The sequence below is a fragment of the Labeo rohita genome, chromosome 17, assembly GCF_022985175.1.
Source record: "Labeo rohita strain BAU-BD-2019 chromosome 17, IGBB_LRoh.1.0, whole genome shotgun sequence".
NCBI lineage: Eukaryota > Metazoa > Chordata > Actinopteri > Cypriniformes > Cyprinidae > Labeo > Labeo rohita.
The window spans coordinates 10,764,794-10,781,136 of NC_066885.1; the positions used below are offsets into that span (position 1 = coordinate 10,764,794).

Consider the following 16,343-nt stretch of genomic DNA (forward strand, 5'->3'; position numbering starts at 1 on the left):
CATTGCGTTAAGATACATTTTATGCCAATAGTTGTTATTTTATTTGCGTTACAAAATAAATATGTCTAAATCAAATCGAAAATTTGTATCGTTGACGTCAGAGGGAGAAAGGTCACAAGATGACGGCAAAGATGGCAGCCTCCATAGTGGAGCATGGAGAAGATGCTTTTAGAAAATTGTTCAAGTTTTACAAGAGGAGGAATCCTCCTCCAGACTTCAGTGAGGTCATTAATTTCTCCAAACCTTGTAACGACAAGGTGAGACATTCATATGGATTATTTCCGTATTCATTAACTCTGCCAGTATAAGTATTTCTAACGGTGTACAGTGTTATTATTGATGTTAATCAGTATTGAAACATTTAATTACCTGTATTTATTAACTAAGTGCAGTGTTCAGACCTATCTAATTTGCCATTGAGACTTTATGAATATTGTCATATTCATTTTTACGACATTATACGTCTTTACATTGTTATTATTAGGATATATGCTATTACTGACATTAATTTGTGACCCTGGACCACAAACCAGTCATAAGGGTCTTTTTTTTTTTTTTTTGAAAACTGAGATTTATACATAATCTGAAAGTTGAATAAATTAGCTTTCAATTTATTTATAGCTTGTTATGATAGGACAGTATTTGGCCGATACAATTATTTGAACATCTGGAATCTGAGGGTGTAAAAAAAAAATCAAAATACTGAAAAAATCTCCTTTAAAGTTGTCCTAATGAAGTTCTTAGCAATGCATATTACTAATCAAAAATTAAGTTTTGATATATTTACAGTAGAAAATGTAAAAAATATCTTCATTGAACATGATCTTTACTTAATATCTTAATAATTTTTGGCGTAAAAGAAAAATTTATCACATTGACTCATCCAATGTATTGTTGGCTATTGCTACAAATATACCCGTGCTACTTATGATCGGTTTTGTGGTCAAGGGTCACATTTGGCTATGAGTATAATATCAAGTATAATATTAGATGCTTACAGAACTTGACACAAATTCAGTTTTGGGCTTCTAGTCATCAAAATTGTCTGCCTTGCTAGGTTTTTACCTGTGAACTTAACACCACTCCTATAAGTGAGGAAGATGTTTCCAAAGCTGGTCTTCGGCCGGTAAAAGAATGGAGGGCATTTGGTCTTCATGGATATCCAGGTATGGTTTATATAGGCTGGTGGTAGTTTTAAATAATTAACATCAATCTGTATGTTCTCAAGCTTGAATTTCTATGATTATGTCAATATCTGAGAACACAGAACACTGTATAAAACATTTAAATCTTGGTCCTTGACATGTTGTTTTCCATCTCTTCCTGTTTACTAGATGAGATTAAATTAACTATACTGTTACTGTTGGAATGTAGGGTTTATCTTCATATCCAACCCGTTCCTGCCGGGTTCTCAGCAGTACTGGGTAAAGCAGTGTCTAAAGACTTATCCACAGAAACCCAACGTGTGTAACCTGGATATGCATATGTCATCTGTGGAGACTGAAAACATCTGGGAAAAAAGTATAGATGTTATTCGGTAAGTCTAAGATCCTGCCTTGCATTTAGTGGAATATAATCGTATTATACTTTTTCTGTACATTTAGGCAATTTTTTAGAATAAAACATATGTTATATATGTATTTTGAGTGTCTCCATCCTCATAGATGCTTTCCTTGTGGCTCGGTCTGTGGTAATTTTACTGGGACCTAGATGGTAGATTTGAGGATTTGCTGTTTGTTAGAGCCTCTTTATCACAAAACATTTGTGTAAATGGTTTGTGCTGCTGCACTGCACCTGATCCATCTCACACAGTTCCTTATCTGAATGGGTCTGTGTATTATTGCAGGAGGAAAGGCTGTGGGAAAAGAGAGCCCAAGACTCTACTAGAAAAACTGCGCTGGGTGACACTTGGTTACCACTATGATTGGAACTCCAAGGTACAACATTCACTCTCTAATGTGCTTTTTATCTGCTTTTATAACATAATTTTAATAATGACAGTACAACCGTGTAACAATAAGATTCAAGAATCCTGTAAAATGTTCACAGTTTGCACAAAAAAATATTAAGCACCACAACCAACACTGAGAAACTAAGAAATGTTTCTTAAGCAGCAAATCAGTATATTAGAATGATTTCTAATGGATCATGTGACAGAGAAGACTGGAGTAATGATGCTGAAAATTCAGCTTTGCCATCACAGGACTAAATTAGTATTTCTATATATAAAAATAGAAAACAGTTATTTCAGATTGTAATAATATTTCACAATATTAATGTTTTTATTTTATTTTTATCAAAAAAACCTTGCTGAGCATAAAACATTATAAATCTAAATTCAATTTTTTTAAGGGTTTTATAATTAGCCTAACATTACCAGTATATATTACACTGACTAAAATTATAAACGCAACACTATTTGTTTTTGCCCCCAAGATCTAAGACCTTTTCTATGTACACAAAAGGCCTGTTTCTCTAAAATATTGTTCACAAATCTGTCTAAATCTGTGTTAGTGAGCACTTCTCCTTTGCCGAGATAATACATCCACCTCACAGATGTGGCATATCAAGATACTGATTAGACTGCATGATTATTGCACAGGTGTGTCTTAGGCTGGCCACAATAAAAGGCCACTCTAAAATGTGCAGTTTTATCACACAGCACAATGCCACAGATTACGCAAGTTTTGAGGGAGCGTGCAATTGGCATGCTGACTGCAGGAATGTCCACCAAAGCTGTTGCCCGTGAATTGAGTGTTTACGTTTCTACCAGAAATCTCCAAAGGCGTTTCAGAGAATTCGGCAGTACATCCAACCGGCCTTACAACCGCAGACCATGTGTAACCACACCAGCCCAAGACCTCCACATCCAGCATCTTCACCTCCAAGATCGTCTGAGACCAGCCACCCGGACAGCTGCTGCAACAATCGGTTTGCATAACCAAGTAATTTCTCAGAAACCGTCTCAGGGAAGCTCATCTGCATGCTTGTCGTCCTCATCGGGGTCTCGACCTGATTGCAGTTCGTCGTTGTAACCGACTTGAGTGGGCAAATGCTCACATTCGATAGCGTCTGGCACTTTGGAGAGGTGTTCTCTTCACAGATGAATCCTGGTTTTCACTGTACAGGGCAGATGGCAGACAGCGTGTATGGTGTTGTGTGGGTGAGCGGTTTGCTGATGTCAACGTTGTGGATCGAGTGGCCCATGGTGGTGGGGTTATGGTATGGGCAAGTGTATGTTATGGACAATGAACACAGGCACATTTTATTGATGGCATTTTGAATGCACAGAGATACATGACGAGATCCTGAGGCCCATTGTTGTGCCATTCATCCACGACCATCACCTCATGTTGCAGCATGATAATGCACGGCCCCATGTTGCAAGGACCTGTACACAATTCCTGGAAGCTGGAAGCATGCAGTTCTTGCATGGCCAGCATACTCACCGGACATGTCACCCATTGAGCATGTTTGGGATCCTTCCAGTTCCTGCCAATCCTTGAAGAGGAGTGGACCAACATTCCACAGGCCACAATCAACAACCTGATCAACTCTATGCGAAGGAGATGTGTTGCACTGTGTGAGGCAAACTGTGGTCACACCAGATACTGACTGGTTTCGGACCCCCCCCGCCCCAAATACAGTAAAACTGTAGAGTGGCCTTTTATGGTAGCCAGCTTAAGGCACACCCGTGCAATAATCATGCAGTCTAATCAGCATCTTAATATGGTGGATGGATTATCTCGGCAAAGGAGAAGTGCTCACTAACACAGATTTAGACAGATTTGTGAACAATATTTTAGAGAAATAGGCCTTTTGTGTACATACAAAAAGTCTTAGATCTTTGGGTTCAGCTCATGAAAAATGGGGGCAAAAACAAAAGTGTTGCTTTGTTGATCAGTGTATTATCATACTTTTTATTTATTTATTTATTTAGCAAAAATGAGTATTTTGCTGTGGAGCCTATTGTTTTTTTTCCCCCTACAGAGAGAAAGAGAGGGAGAACATTGTCCAGGATCTTATTAGCATTATTTGCTCCTTTCAGGACATTTCATCTCTAATTGTACAGGCCTGATGTCTGCCTGTCTCGTTTATATGCTAATTACATAAAAGTGTTTAGTCTTCTGTCCTATTAAATCAGTCAGGAGGTGCACACCGGATTCATTAGCTCTGATGTTGGTTTGACACCACCGAACGTCTGACGGCAATCAGTGAATTTTAAGCAGAGACTCTTTCCTTTTCCCTTTAAGTAGAACTGAAGGCTGAGGCATTCACCCCGCTCAGATCAGACACCTAAGATGCTAATTCAGCTCTTTGGATAGGCTGTGTTCATATGATTGTCCATTGATTACACTTTCACACATAACCACTGACAATGACCCACTGCGAAAGCAGAGCAGAAAGACATGCTGCAAAAGCTCTTTTAACAGTTATGTCAATCATGATGTTAAAGTCATGTTTGCATTTTGCCACAAAGACAAAACATTCACTTTTTTACATTTTATGGTAAAAGAGCATCAGGGTGCCATGTAATAAAACAGGTATTTATTACTTTTTTTTTCTTCACAATTGCAAGTTTATATCTCACAATTCTGACACAAATTCTTCTTAGAACTGTGACTGTATTGTTGAAAAAAGTCTGACTTGTGGAATATAAACTAATAGTTGTGAGATTGCAGAGTCGCAATTATCTTTTTGTTTTTTATTCCATTTCAGAAATGCACTTCCATACGTCAGGGTGGTGTAGTATGATGGTTAATTTTGTAGGTTGACTTGTGCCCTTGAACAAGGACTTTAACCCTAGTTGCTTTAAATAAAAGCGACTGCTAAATGACTACCTATAGTGAAAAGCCTACTTCTATAATGAGAGACATTTACTCCATTGTACTATAATAAGGCATGTAAAGTGGTGTAGTTTTTTGACACATTTTTTAATTCTGCAGACTTACTCCCCAGACTACTACACTCCCTTCCCCAAGGAACTTCACTTGCTTGCTCACAAAGTGGCAGCAGCCTGTGGATTTCCTGGTTTTAACGCAGAGGCGGGCATTCTGAACTACTACCGATCTGATTCGTCGCTTGGAATCCATGTTGATGAATCAGAGCTCGACCATACCCGGCCTTTGTTGTCTTTCAGGTGAGGAATATTTATTTAAATTTTAGATCCATGTTCTGACTCGTATTACTTATGAGTGTGGAAGTCATTCAAGTGGGTTTGGATTAATTGACATGGATGTGCTGGGCGATTTAATGTTTTGTGCTTCAAATAAAGACAGGAAGCCTTTAGAACTAATACAACATATGAAGACAAAAGAATGCGCATTAAGACCTCATTCAAATGTTTGCGGCCAATAACATTTTTTCTAAATAATTAAAAAAAAATAAATTAATAGTTTTATTGAGAAAGGATTAATTCGATCTATGATATTTTACAATGTTACTGTTTAACTGTATTTTTGATCAAAAACATTAAAAATCTTACCAACCCCAAACTTTTGAATAGTAGTCTGTGTTTTATTATTTCTGTGCTGCTACAGAGAATGATATGGAATCCTGTTTCTGCTGCTGAATTTTTTTTTTTTTTTTAAAAAGGGCTATTGCTAATTTTTTTTTCTCAGAATTGGGAGATATAAACTCGCAATTTTAAGAAAAGCCAAAATTGCAAATAAAACTCAAAATTCTAAGAAAAAGTAAAAATTGCGAGATATAAACTCACAATTCTGAGACAAAAAAAATCACCATTGCGAGATATAAACTTGCAATTCTGAGAAAAAAAATCTCAATTGCGAGATATAAACTCCCAATTCTGAGAAAAAAGCACAGTTGGGAGTTTTTATCTTTTATATATTTTTATCCAGTGGCGAAAATGGAATTCCATAGAATGATGGGAAAAGAAGTTTTGAATTAAATAATGTTTTCAAAATGTACAAATGGAACTTTATTTAAATTTATTTTAAAAATTAATCCAAATTTATGACTAACACTTTTTTTTTTTGCCATGATTCATTAAAGGAGTATTTCACTTCCAGAACAAAAATATACAGATAATTTACTCACCCCCTTGTCATCCAAGATGTTCATGTCTTTTCTTCTTCAGTCGTAAAGAAATTATGTTTTTTGAGAAAAACATTTCAGGATTTTTCTCCATTTAATGGACTACAGTGGTGCCTGTGAGTTAGAACATCCAAAATGCAGTTTAAATGCAGCTTCAAAGGGCACTAAATGATCCCAGTTGAGGAATAAGGGTCTTATCTAGCGAAACGATTGGATAATTTATAAGTATATAAATAAATGTACAATTTATATACTTTTTAACCTCAATCCCTCATCTCGTCTAGCTCTGCGTGAAAGTTTTCTCAAAAAACATAGTTTCTTTATGACTGAAGAAAGAAAGACATGAACATTGGATGACAAGGGGGTGAGTACATTATCTGTACATTTAAAGAAAATAATAATTTTAAAGTTAAAATAGAATTTTAATTTTGAATCTTTACAGCAGAGTCTAAATTATACCCATTATTTGTAGTGTTTGAATAGCGATTCCTAGAAAATAATTATGACAAGATGCTCATGTGTATTCATCTACTAAATACAATCATTCCAACATGATGTGAAGGCAGTGTTTATAATTAGATATACAGAGGTTGTGCATGTAGCATCTTTTCCATACAGCATAAAAAAACCCTTTGTCCTTTGATGTTAGTTTTGGGCAAACTGCCGTTTTCCTGTTGGGCGGGACTAAGCGTGAAGACCGGCCCACGGCCATGTTCATGACCAGCGGTGACATAATGGTGATGTCAGGACCCAGCCGCCTACTGTATCACGCCGTACCCTGCATAGTCCCCGCCCCCGCTGGAAACGTGCTGCCATCCTGCCTGGGCCAGAGACTAGAGACGGAGGCACAGGACGATGACATCATCCAAAGCGTGTCAGAAGAGGATTGGGATGTTTGCTCCTGGTACTTGCAGACATCTCGAGTAAATGTGACCTTGCGACAAGTACTTGCTTCAGGTCAGACCTTTCCAAGTTCACAGGCATCAAATCTGTCAACAGACAACTGTGAGAAATCAGAAGAAACTCAAAAAAATAAGAAGAGGAAAAGCGAATCAGGCTATGAGTGTGATACCTAATGTGTCTGTATTGAATGTCATCCAAGTTTTAATTTATGTAATGCACCTGCCATTAAAAATTGTACATAGAACTACAAATAAATGCATTGTTGTGATCACTTCCCAGAGCAGGTGTTGGAAATACGCAACCACTTACGCATCACATCAAGTCAGCTCGGCTTAAAGCGTAGTGCTTCATTTTACCCTGTCATGACCGACTTCACACATAATACTTCTCAGTCTGCAGAACGGCAGTGACATTCATTCCAGTCTGTTGTGATTCGTGACAATTTGCCAGGCGCAGGTCTGTTGATTTAAGGCTGGTTGCCATGTTTGCTCACTCAGGGCTGTAACACTAAACAGAGCTGACCTTCAGAGGAAAACCAGGGAGACGGCGTATAATCTTTTTAATCTGGTCAAGCGGTGTCACGACATGTCAAAGCCAGTGTGAGATTGCCTATGACAAGTTCCCCGAGGGACCCAGGTTGACACTGCCATTGTGACTGAAAACACTGGAGGCCTGCGTTACCATGGCGATAAAACATTTCTGTCACTGCGTCTGTCTCTAGCGAAACGCTATCAAAAGTTCAAGTCTGCATGTGAGATTTGTTAGATTAATGTTCCTGGTCTTTTACATGCTGAAAAAACATAAATGCTAGGCAGCGTTCAGTGGTCTGTTGTTGTTGTGATACTGTCAAGGGGGCATGTGAGATGTCACCTGATTTGCCACATCCAGAGGATGTAGTGGGTGGTGTTATGATGGGACATGCCTGAAAAACATGGTAATACGATGGTATTTGATATGTAGGCTGGTGGGACTTAATAATTACAATATTCATTTACTGTGGTACGCCAAGGTGCCTCAAAGAATAAATACTGTGTATTGCCACACTACTTGTCCAAATAAATGTGATTTCAAATTACGATCATTTTCAAAACAACATTATACCATGGTATCCATACAAAAAGATACTGTGGTGATACCGTTATGTTATCAGTAAAAATTAAAATACTTCATTGTACTGAAATTCTTAATTATTTTTATGTGATACTTTCACAAAAAAAAAAAGTCTCAACCATTCACTTTAAAAATAATAATGTAAAATGAAACATATATCAAAAATTTGGAGTCGGTAAGATTTTCCTTTATTTATTTGTTTTTTGAAAGTAATTAATTTTATTTTTATATTGGTACATTTTATTTAGCAGGGTTTTTTGAAATTGATCAAAAGTGACAGTAAAGATATTTATAATGTTACAAAAGTGTTATATTTTGAATAAATGCTGTGATTTTTAACTTTCTAGTCATCAAAGAACTCAGAAAAAAATCATGTTTCCACATAAAGATTAAGCTGCACAAATTTCGCTTTGCAATCACAAGAATAAATTCTAATATACTGTGTATATTCAAATAAAAATATAATTTCATAATATTTCTTTTCTTTTTTTTCATTTTGGTCAAATACAGTGCGTCAACTGCAGACTTGGTGAGAATTACTTTCAAACCAATCCGAAAAGTGTCGACCAGTGTTGGGCTAGTTACTCAAAAAATGTAATGTATTACTCTTTACAAGTTACTGCTTTCAAAAGTAACATTTCTTTTACCAAATTATTTTACCAAAATCATACAAAATGCATGTTACTGTTTATTTAGTACTGACCTGAATAAGATATTTCACATAAAAGATGTTTACATATAGTCCAAAGGAGAAAATAATAGTTGAATTTATAAAAATGACCCGGTTCAAAAGTTTACATACGCTTGATTCTTAACACTGTGTTGTTACCTGAATGATCCACAGCTGTTTTTTGTTTGTTTGTTTGTTTGTTTAGTGATAGTTGTTCATGATTCCCTTGTTTGTCCTGAACAGTTAAACTGCCCGCTGTTCTTCAGAAAAATCCTTCAGGTCCCACAAATTCTTTGGTTTTTCAAAATTGTTGTGTATTTGAACGCTTTCCAACAATGACTGTATGATTTTGAGATCTATCCTGTCACAATGAGAACAACTGAGGGACTCATATGCAACTATTACAGAAGGTTCAAATGCTCACTAATGCTCCTGAAGGAAACACAATGCATTAGGGGCGAAAACTTTTTGAATTTGGAGATCAGGGTAAATGGAAATTATTTTGCCTTCTGGGACACGTGCAACTATTTTCTGTAGCCTCTGAAGGGCAACAATTAACATAATAATATTCACAATTAAGTTAATACATTAAAATAATATAGTAAGACACACAAGTTTGTAATATCAAGCAGCAAACCAAGTTGTTTCGTACAACTAAAAACAGCTGGATGGATGAGAGCACAATGGCCACACCCACTCTTACGGTAAAAATAAGGTGGATATCCACTTACCGAGGTTACTATGTTAGTAAGAACACTTTAGTTTGTTCAATACTTGTTAATCCCTGAAAGTAGCCTACACCAGTGTTTACCATCCTGCTGTATTCCCCTGCATGTCTATTTCAGGTCTTTGTAAAGCGATAAACAGAATTCCTTTATTATTAATCCAGTTGTCCTTCTGAGACGCCGCAGCTGTCTTGTGAGTACAGCGCTGGATTAATTACCTCCTGTTTTTGCTTATTGTGTGACCGTGGGAGGCAGCACGGAATAAGAAGTAATTGGTTTTCACGAAAGGCCTTTCGGCCGGCCCTTTAAAAAGCCACACAAACACCTCTCCATTAACCAAAGCAATTGTCGCTTACCGCTGAGACGTTTCTGCCAATTGCGCGATGGTGATTATCCTATTTTTGGGTTCACTCAAGTTCCTCTATAATTACATCAAATGAGAATGCATTTCAATTCAATTGTCTGAAACTGAATTACTCCCCTGCTCCCTAAAGATGAAGGCTAAAGCTCCATGTTCTTTAAGAGCCCAAAAAGTGAAATTCTCAAGTTTCCTAAAGAAGTCAAAAGGACATTGAACATAGCATTATGTAAAATGCTATTAAACGCCCACGACCCCCGGAGAAGCATCACGTATGTAGAAAGAGCGGAAGATGAGGAGGCTTTCCTCTTCTAGCACCTCTGTGCACGCCAGACGGATTCTAGGTACCACATCCATTTCAAAGCAAGCAGAAAGGCCCTGCCCTCTCAGATAAAATTATACGCTGTCAGGATGATGTATGTAGTCATATAATTTTTATTGCTGCCACTTTATCTGCTCTTCCTGCTGGCACCGTGTTTCTGCCCTGTTGCCCTCCCGTTTTCCCGCGTCCCTCCCATTACTCTGTCATTACCAGTCACTGGCAGGTACCGGCGGCGGGTGCACGAGTGCGAGACCCACCCGGCCCTCCGCGGCTCTGTCTTAAATCAGCTGAAAGAACGAGCGCGTAGTGCGTTGCCTTAACGCAACACAAAATTTACACATCCGTCACCGAGGGAGATGGAGCATCACATTAGATTGCAATGTATTTCATTTGCATGAAACCTTTAATCTATTGTGAGAGATTTTCCTGCAGTGTTTACCTTACAGGGTGAACTATGACAGAAATATGAAGCTTGAAGGAAATTCTTGCATTCAGTTGTTTGCGTGTGGTAGGTTTATTTGCAGGTATGTGGAATATTATATTTAAAATTTTAATTTAATATTTTATTAAATTATTAAATATTTGTATATATTGTTTCATTGTAATATAAAATGTAAACTATAAAAACTATATTTTAAGAAAAATTGTATATGTTAATATTTTGTAATATATTATAAAATAAATAAGTATAAAAATGTATATTTCTATTAAATATTGATATTATATATAATAGTATTTTAATATAAATTTAATATATTTTATTTCAATTTATATATTTATTCCTATATTATATATTAACTTAATATATTTTATACATTTTATATATAAATACGTGTATATAAATATGTCCACACACAATATTATATATAATACTAATATATATATATATATAAAATAAATTATAATTTTATATAATACGTAATATTGTATGAAGTATATTGTATAATAATATAATATAACGTAATATTTTATAGATAAATGTATATATTTAATTAACATAACATTATTAATTAAATAATAAAATGTAGATATTTTTGTATATAAATGTATATATTTAATTCTTTATAATAAATTTCTAATATAATTATATTGTAGAATTATTTTTGTTAATATTTTGTAATCTATTATAAATAAAATAAGTATAAAAATTTATATTTCTGAAATATTAATATTAGATATAAAAGTATTTTGATATTAATTTAATATATTTTATATTTATAATATATTATACATATATATACACACACCACATTATATTATGTATATATATAAAATATATTATATTATAATCTAATATTCTAGATTTTTTTAATATAAATGTGTGTGTGTGTGTGTATATATATATATAGATTAACATATTATTAATTAAATAATGTTTTTATATTTTTGTACATACATTTAGATATTTAATTAATTATTATATAAATGTATAATATACTAATATATTGCAGAATTACATTTTTTATAATATATAATATTGTATCAACTATTTATATTCTTATTTATTTCTACATTGTTTATAGTTCTGTCTGTTTTTTCTTTGTAATTTTAATTAAGTTCACATACTGTGTCCTGAACTTTTATTTATTTATTTATTTATTTTTTTAACTTTCCTATATATATATATATATATATATATATATATATTTATTTATTTATTTATTTTTTTAACTAAAAACAACAACATGGTAGTAAAATGGATGGCTACTTTATATACCATAGTATATATCAAAATATGCTATTACTGTCTGATACAGTCTTTTTTTTTTTGGAGGCAACACTATCGCATACACAATGTATAGGTGCTAAAATGTGCTTGAGTACAACGATTTATCTTCAAGACAAAGCAAAAATGTGGTTTTACCTTCAAAAGCCCTCATTTTGGGAGCTAATTAAGCAACATTAGCTTTGCAAATTGGGGCAAAATTGCATTTGCTGTGTCATTTTTATAATCACTGCCATTACCAATAATTACTGCAGCAGTCGCATTGAGATGCAGGACAGTGGCTCTGGGAACAGGCCTGTACCCTCATTCTCTTAGCAAAACACTCCCCCTAGTGCCTCCATGCATGATCATTTAACCAAAATCAACACTGTTCCTAAACATTGAGCACAGCGGTTAGACCAGTACTCCTGCTGTACTTGATTTTGTGCTATCTTTTCATCTGAATTAGGTTGGTGAGCTTCTGACTGAAAAAACCCGACTGCAATGTGTGTGATCTTGTCTACTCTCGCTGACTGCTGGTGTGGGGTTTCCACACCATTAGCATGCTTAGCTTTTGCCCTTTCTTTGTGGTTTAAAGAGCACCCAGAGCTTGTCAGGACAGCTGCTCGGAGTCCTGTGAGGTGAGGCGATCAGAGACAACATTTCGCCATCGTGGTTAGTCAGGAACGACAGCGCCGGAATACCAAGTGTCTGATAAAATGAAAGTGGGATTTTAGATGTTCCATTCCACAAAGTGAAACACTGTGCAGCCTATTTATTCATTAGCTATTCATTAGTGGCAGAATTAGATGCTGAATGCACAATTCATCCAAACTTAAATTCTTCAATTAAGAGGGCAATGAAATTGAAATGGTTCTGTCAATTTGTGTGACGGTTCATAGCTTTATGGGTGCAAATGTGTGCTGATTTTCCAAATATGTGACAAGTAGTCATTTATTTTAATCAACTGTGAGATGTTTTACTATTGATAGCACAGCATATATATATATATATATATATATATATGAAGAGTTCAGATGCAAAACCAGCTAAATTCATCTGACGTTTTTCTTTAAAATGAGCGTTTCTTTCTGGCTACTTTGTATATATATATATATATATACAATGAAAATTATATAATCTGTACATTATTATATACATTATATATAATTTATATAATTATATAATTCATTTATATATTTTGTTTCCCTCACACACACACACACACACACACATATATATACTAAATATATCAATTAATTATATAAATTATATATAATCATATATATGTATATATAATACACACATACATTCATAAACCATTATGAAATAATTATAACAAATTATATATGAACTAAATATATAAATTATTTATAATAGAATTATTTATATATAAATATGTATATGAACAAACATCATAAACATATTATACTATTTTGTTTATATAAAACAATATATGAATTAATTATATAAATGATAATCATATATATATATATATATATATATATATATATACACACACACACACTTTCATAATATATATATATATATATATATATAAAACATGTATAAACAATTATAATTATATGTACTTAATATATAAATTATTTACTATATAATTACTTATATAGAAAAATGTATATAAACAAACATCATAAACACACATACACATATATAGAGAGAGAATTTATTCATTTATTATTAATTATTTGTATTATATATATTTATTTATATATACATAAATTACAATTTATATATATAAATAATATGTCATGTAAATACACACACACACACATATATATCATGTAAATATAAAATAACTTTGTTATATATTAATTAAATATGAATTAAATATATATATTATATATACACACACATATACTGTCATAAACTAATTATGAATATATGTATAAAACATTACAAATTATTTATAAACTAATATATAAATTATTAATACTAATATTATATAATTATGTATATATAAATATGTATATAAGAAACCATCAATAGCACATATTAGTATATATTTTAAATATATATAAATATATAAACTAATAAAACTCCTATATATACCCCCCATATATAATGTATATTGAACATGTTAACTTAATATAATTTTTATATAATATACTATGTATAATATATAAATAAATATATATAAATATATAAACTTTATATATTTATATATATAAATATATAAACTATAAATATATAAATAAATATAAATATATAAACTGTAATAAAACTCCTATATATACCCCCCATATATAATGTATATTGAACATGTTAACTTAATATAATTTTTATATAATATACTATGTATAATATATTTTTTTATTAATTAAATATATAATTTACTAATTTATTTATTTAGTAATTTATTCATTTATTTTATATTCTGTTACATCCTAGAATCCATCGTGCTTTTTCCAGTCGGTTTCTCTCATCTCATACTTTGTCTTTTAAAATATGTCTCTCTTTTTTGTTTTCTTCAGCTAGCAGTGTAGTGTATCTCTTTTTTACAGTTTAAGCTTTCAGATACCTCATACTCAACCGAGTGTTTAAAATGTCACTGAGTGCTACTTTCCAACACAATTTAAGTCTTTCAAAGGTCGCTCTATTCAATGGCCTGTACATTCTGTGGATCTGTTTCTTTAGTTTTTTGCTCTTGTCTTTCGCTTTGATTGCGAGGGAAATGACAGACGAGTCGTCGCTCGGTTTTGTCTCATCACACAAACTCTTCTCCCGTCGTGCCAGAGTAACTCGGTGAGCTCAGCGCCTGTGTTCCCTCATGAGCGACGCTGATGGCTGTAGCTACGAGACATGTTTCTCTTTTTTATTTCCTGCCTCCCCAAGCAACACAACGATAATGTCAAAGCCCACAGTTGAATTTACCCAAACTCTGAGTGCTGAGGCAGAGGAGGACATAAATACAGTTTTGCTTGCTAATGCATAAATCACAGCTTGCTTGCCTGTAGTGTAGCTTATGGAGTTGTTTGTGAAACTATCATCGGTAAAGATGTTGGATAGTTTGGCGCTGTGGCACAGTGGTATATCTGTCAAAGTATGAGCAGTTATGTCAGTAGGGTGCTGGTTTGAATCAGACCCGTGTCATGTCTTGATCCTGTTCCCCTTTCCCTCTCTCTTTCTGGGTATCTCATTTATAAAGGCAAAAAGACATCATATGTTGAATTAACTGTTAAGACCCGCCCCCTTTCATTACTCACACCACACACGTCGCGGAGCAAAGAGTAAATTGACAGATAAGACAGAGCAGGTTACTTTAGGTAAGAAACAAAGTCTTAGCTATCACATTTTGTATTTGTTTTAAGGTATTCAAACAATAAGTATGGTTTTATGGCTCTTTAATGTGTCGTGACAGATCGCTGTAGCACCTCATTTTAAGGCAAGCTGCATGCAAACCGATCATCTGTTCCTCGTTACTAGTTATAGTGTGAAATATACATGAATAAACATCAGAAGGTACCTTTCAACTGTGGAAAGACATCAACACACTATTTTTCAAGTTCGAGTCCACCGTTGTCAATCCTGTTTGGTTTGTTTGTCTGACAAAAATGGCAGATTCGATGTTATGATTGGTCAGATCACCTGTCAATCATACATACTCTACAGTCAAAAGTTTTTGAACCATTAGATTTTTAATGTTTTTTTTTTTTTTTTTTTTTTTTTTTTTTTTTAAAGAAGTCTCTTCTGCTCACCAAGCCTGCATTTATTTTGACAGCAAAAACAGCAATATTGTGAAATATTTTTGCTATTTAAAATAACTGGTTTCTATTTAAATATATTTTAAAATGTAATTTATTACTGTGGTCAAATCTAAATTTTCAGCATCATTACTCCAGTCTTCTCACAGGATCCTTTAGAAATCAATCTAATATGCTGATTTGCTGTTTAAGCGACATTATTATTGTTATTATTGTTGTTAGTATTTAAAACAGTTGAGTAACTTCTTTGATTTAAAAAAAAAGATCCTAAGATCAGCATTTATCTGAAATAAAAAGCTTTTGTAACACTACACTATACCATTGGTGTCAGCATTTTTATTATTATTATTTCATTATTATTATTTGTATTTTTCATGTATTAATTAATAATGTTTATTTATTTATTAATAAATAATTATTAATTAATAATTAGTAATGTTACTTATTTTTAATACTTTTATTTAGCAAGGATGCTGAAGACTTAAAATGTTTCAAAAGATTTCTATTACAAATAAATGCTGTTCTTCTGAACTTTCTATTCATCAAAGAAACCTGAAAAAATTCTACTCAGCTGTTTTTAACTTAAAAATAATAATAAAAAATGTTTTGAGCAGCAAATCAGAATATTAGAAGGATTTCTGAAGGACCGTGTGACTGGAGTAATGATGCTAAAAATTCAGCTTTGAAATCACGGAAATAAATTACATTTTAAAATATATTCAAATAGAAATCAGTTATTTTAAATCGTAAAAATATTTCAAAATTGTA

At 33.2% G+C, this 16,343-nt stretch overlaps 1 protein-coding gene across 1 annotated transcript; it reads left to right on the plus strand.

The window, feature by feature from the left end:
* The first annotated feature begins 119 nt into the window (after positions 1–119).
* alkbh1 (alkB homolog 1, histone H2A dioxygenase) lies at positions 120–7,960 on the plus strand. The gene is made up of 6 exons (XM_051132872.1): positions 120–257; positions 1,058–1,166; positions 1,375–1,537; positions 1,847–1,937; positions 4,947–5,140; positions 6,707–7,960. Exons 1-6 carry the CDS (start codon positions 120–122, stop codon positions 7,131–7,133), a joined length of 1,122 nt encoding a protein of 373 aa, XP_050988829.1. The 3' UTR covers positions 7,134–7,960.
* Positions 7,961–16,343: the final 8,383 nt, after the last annotated feature.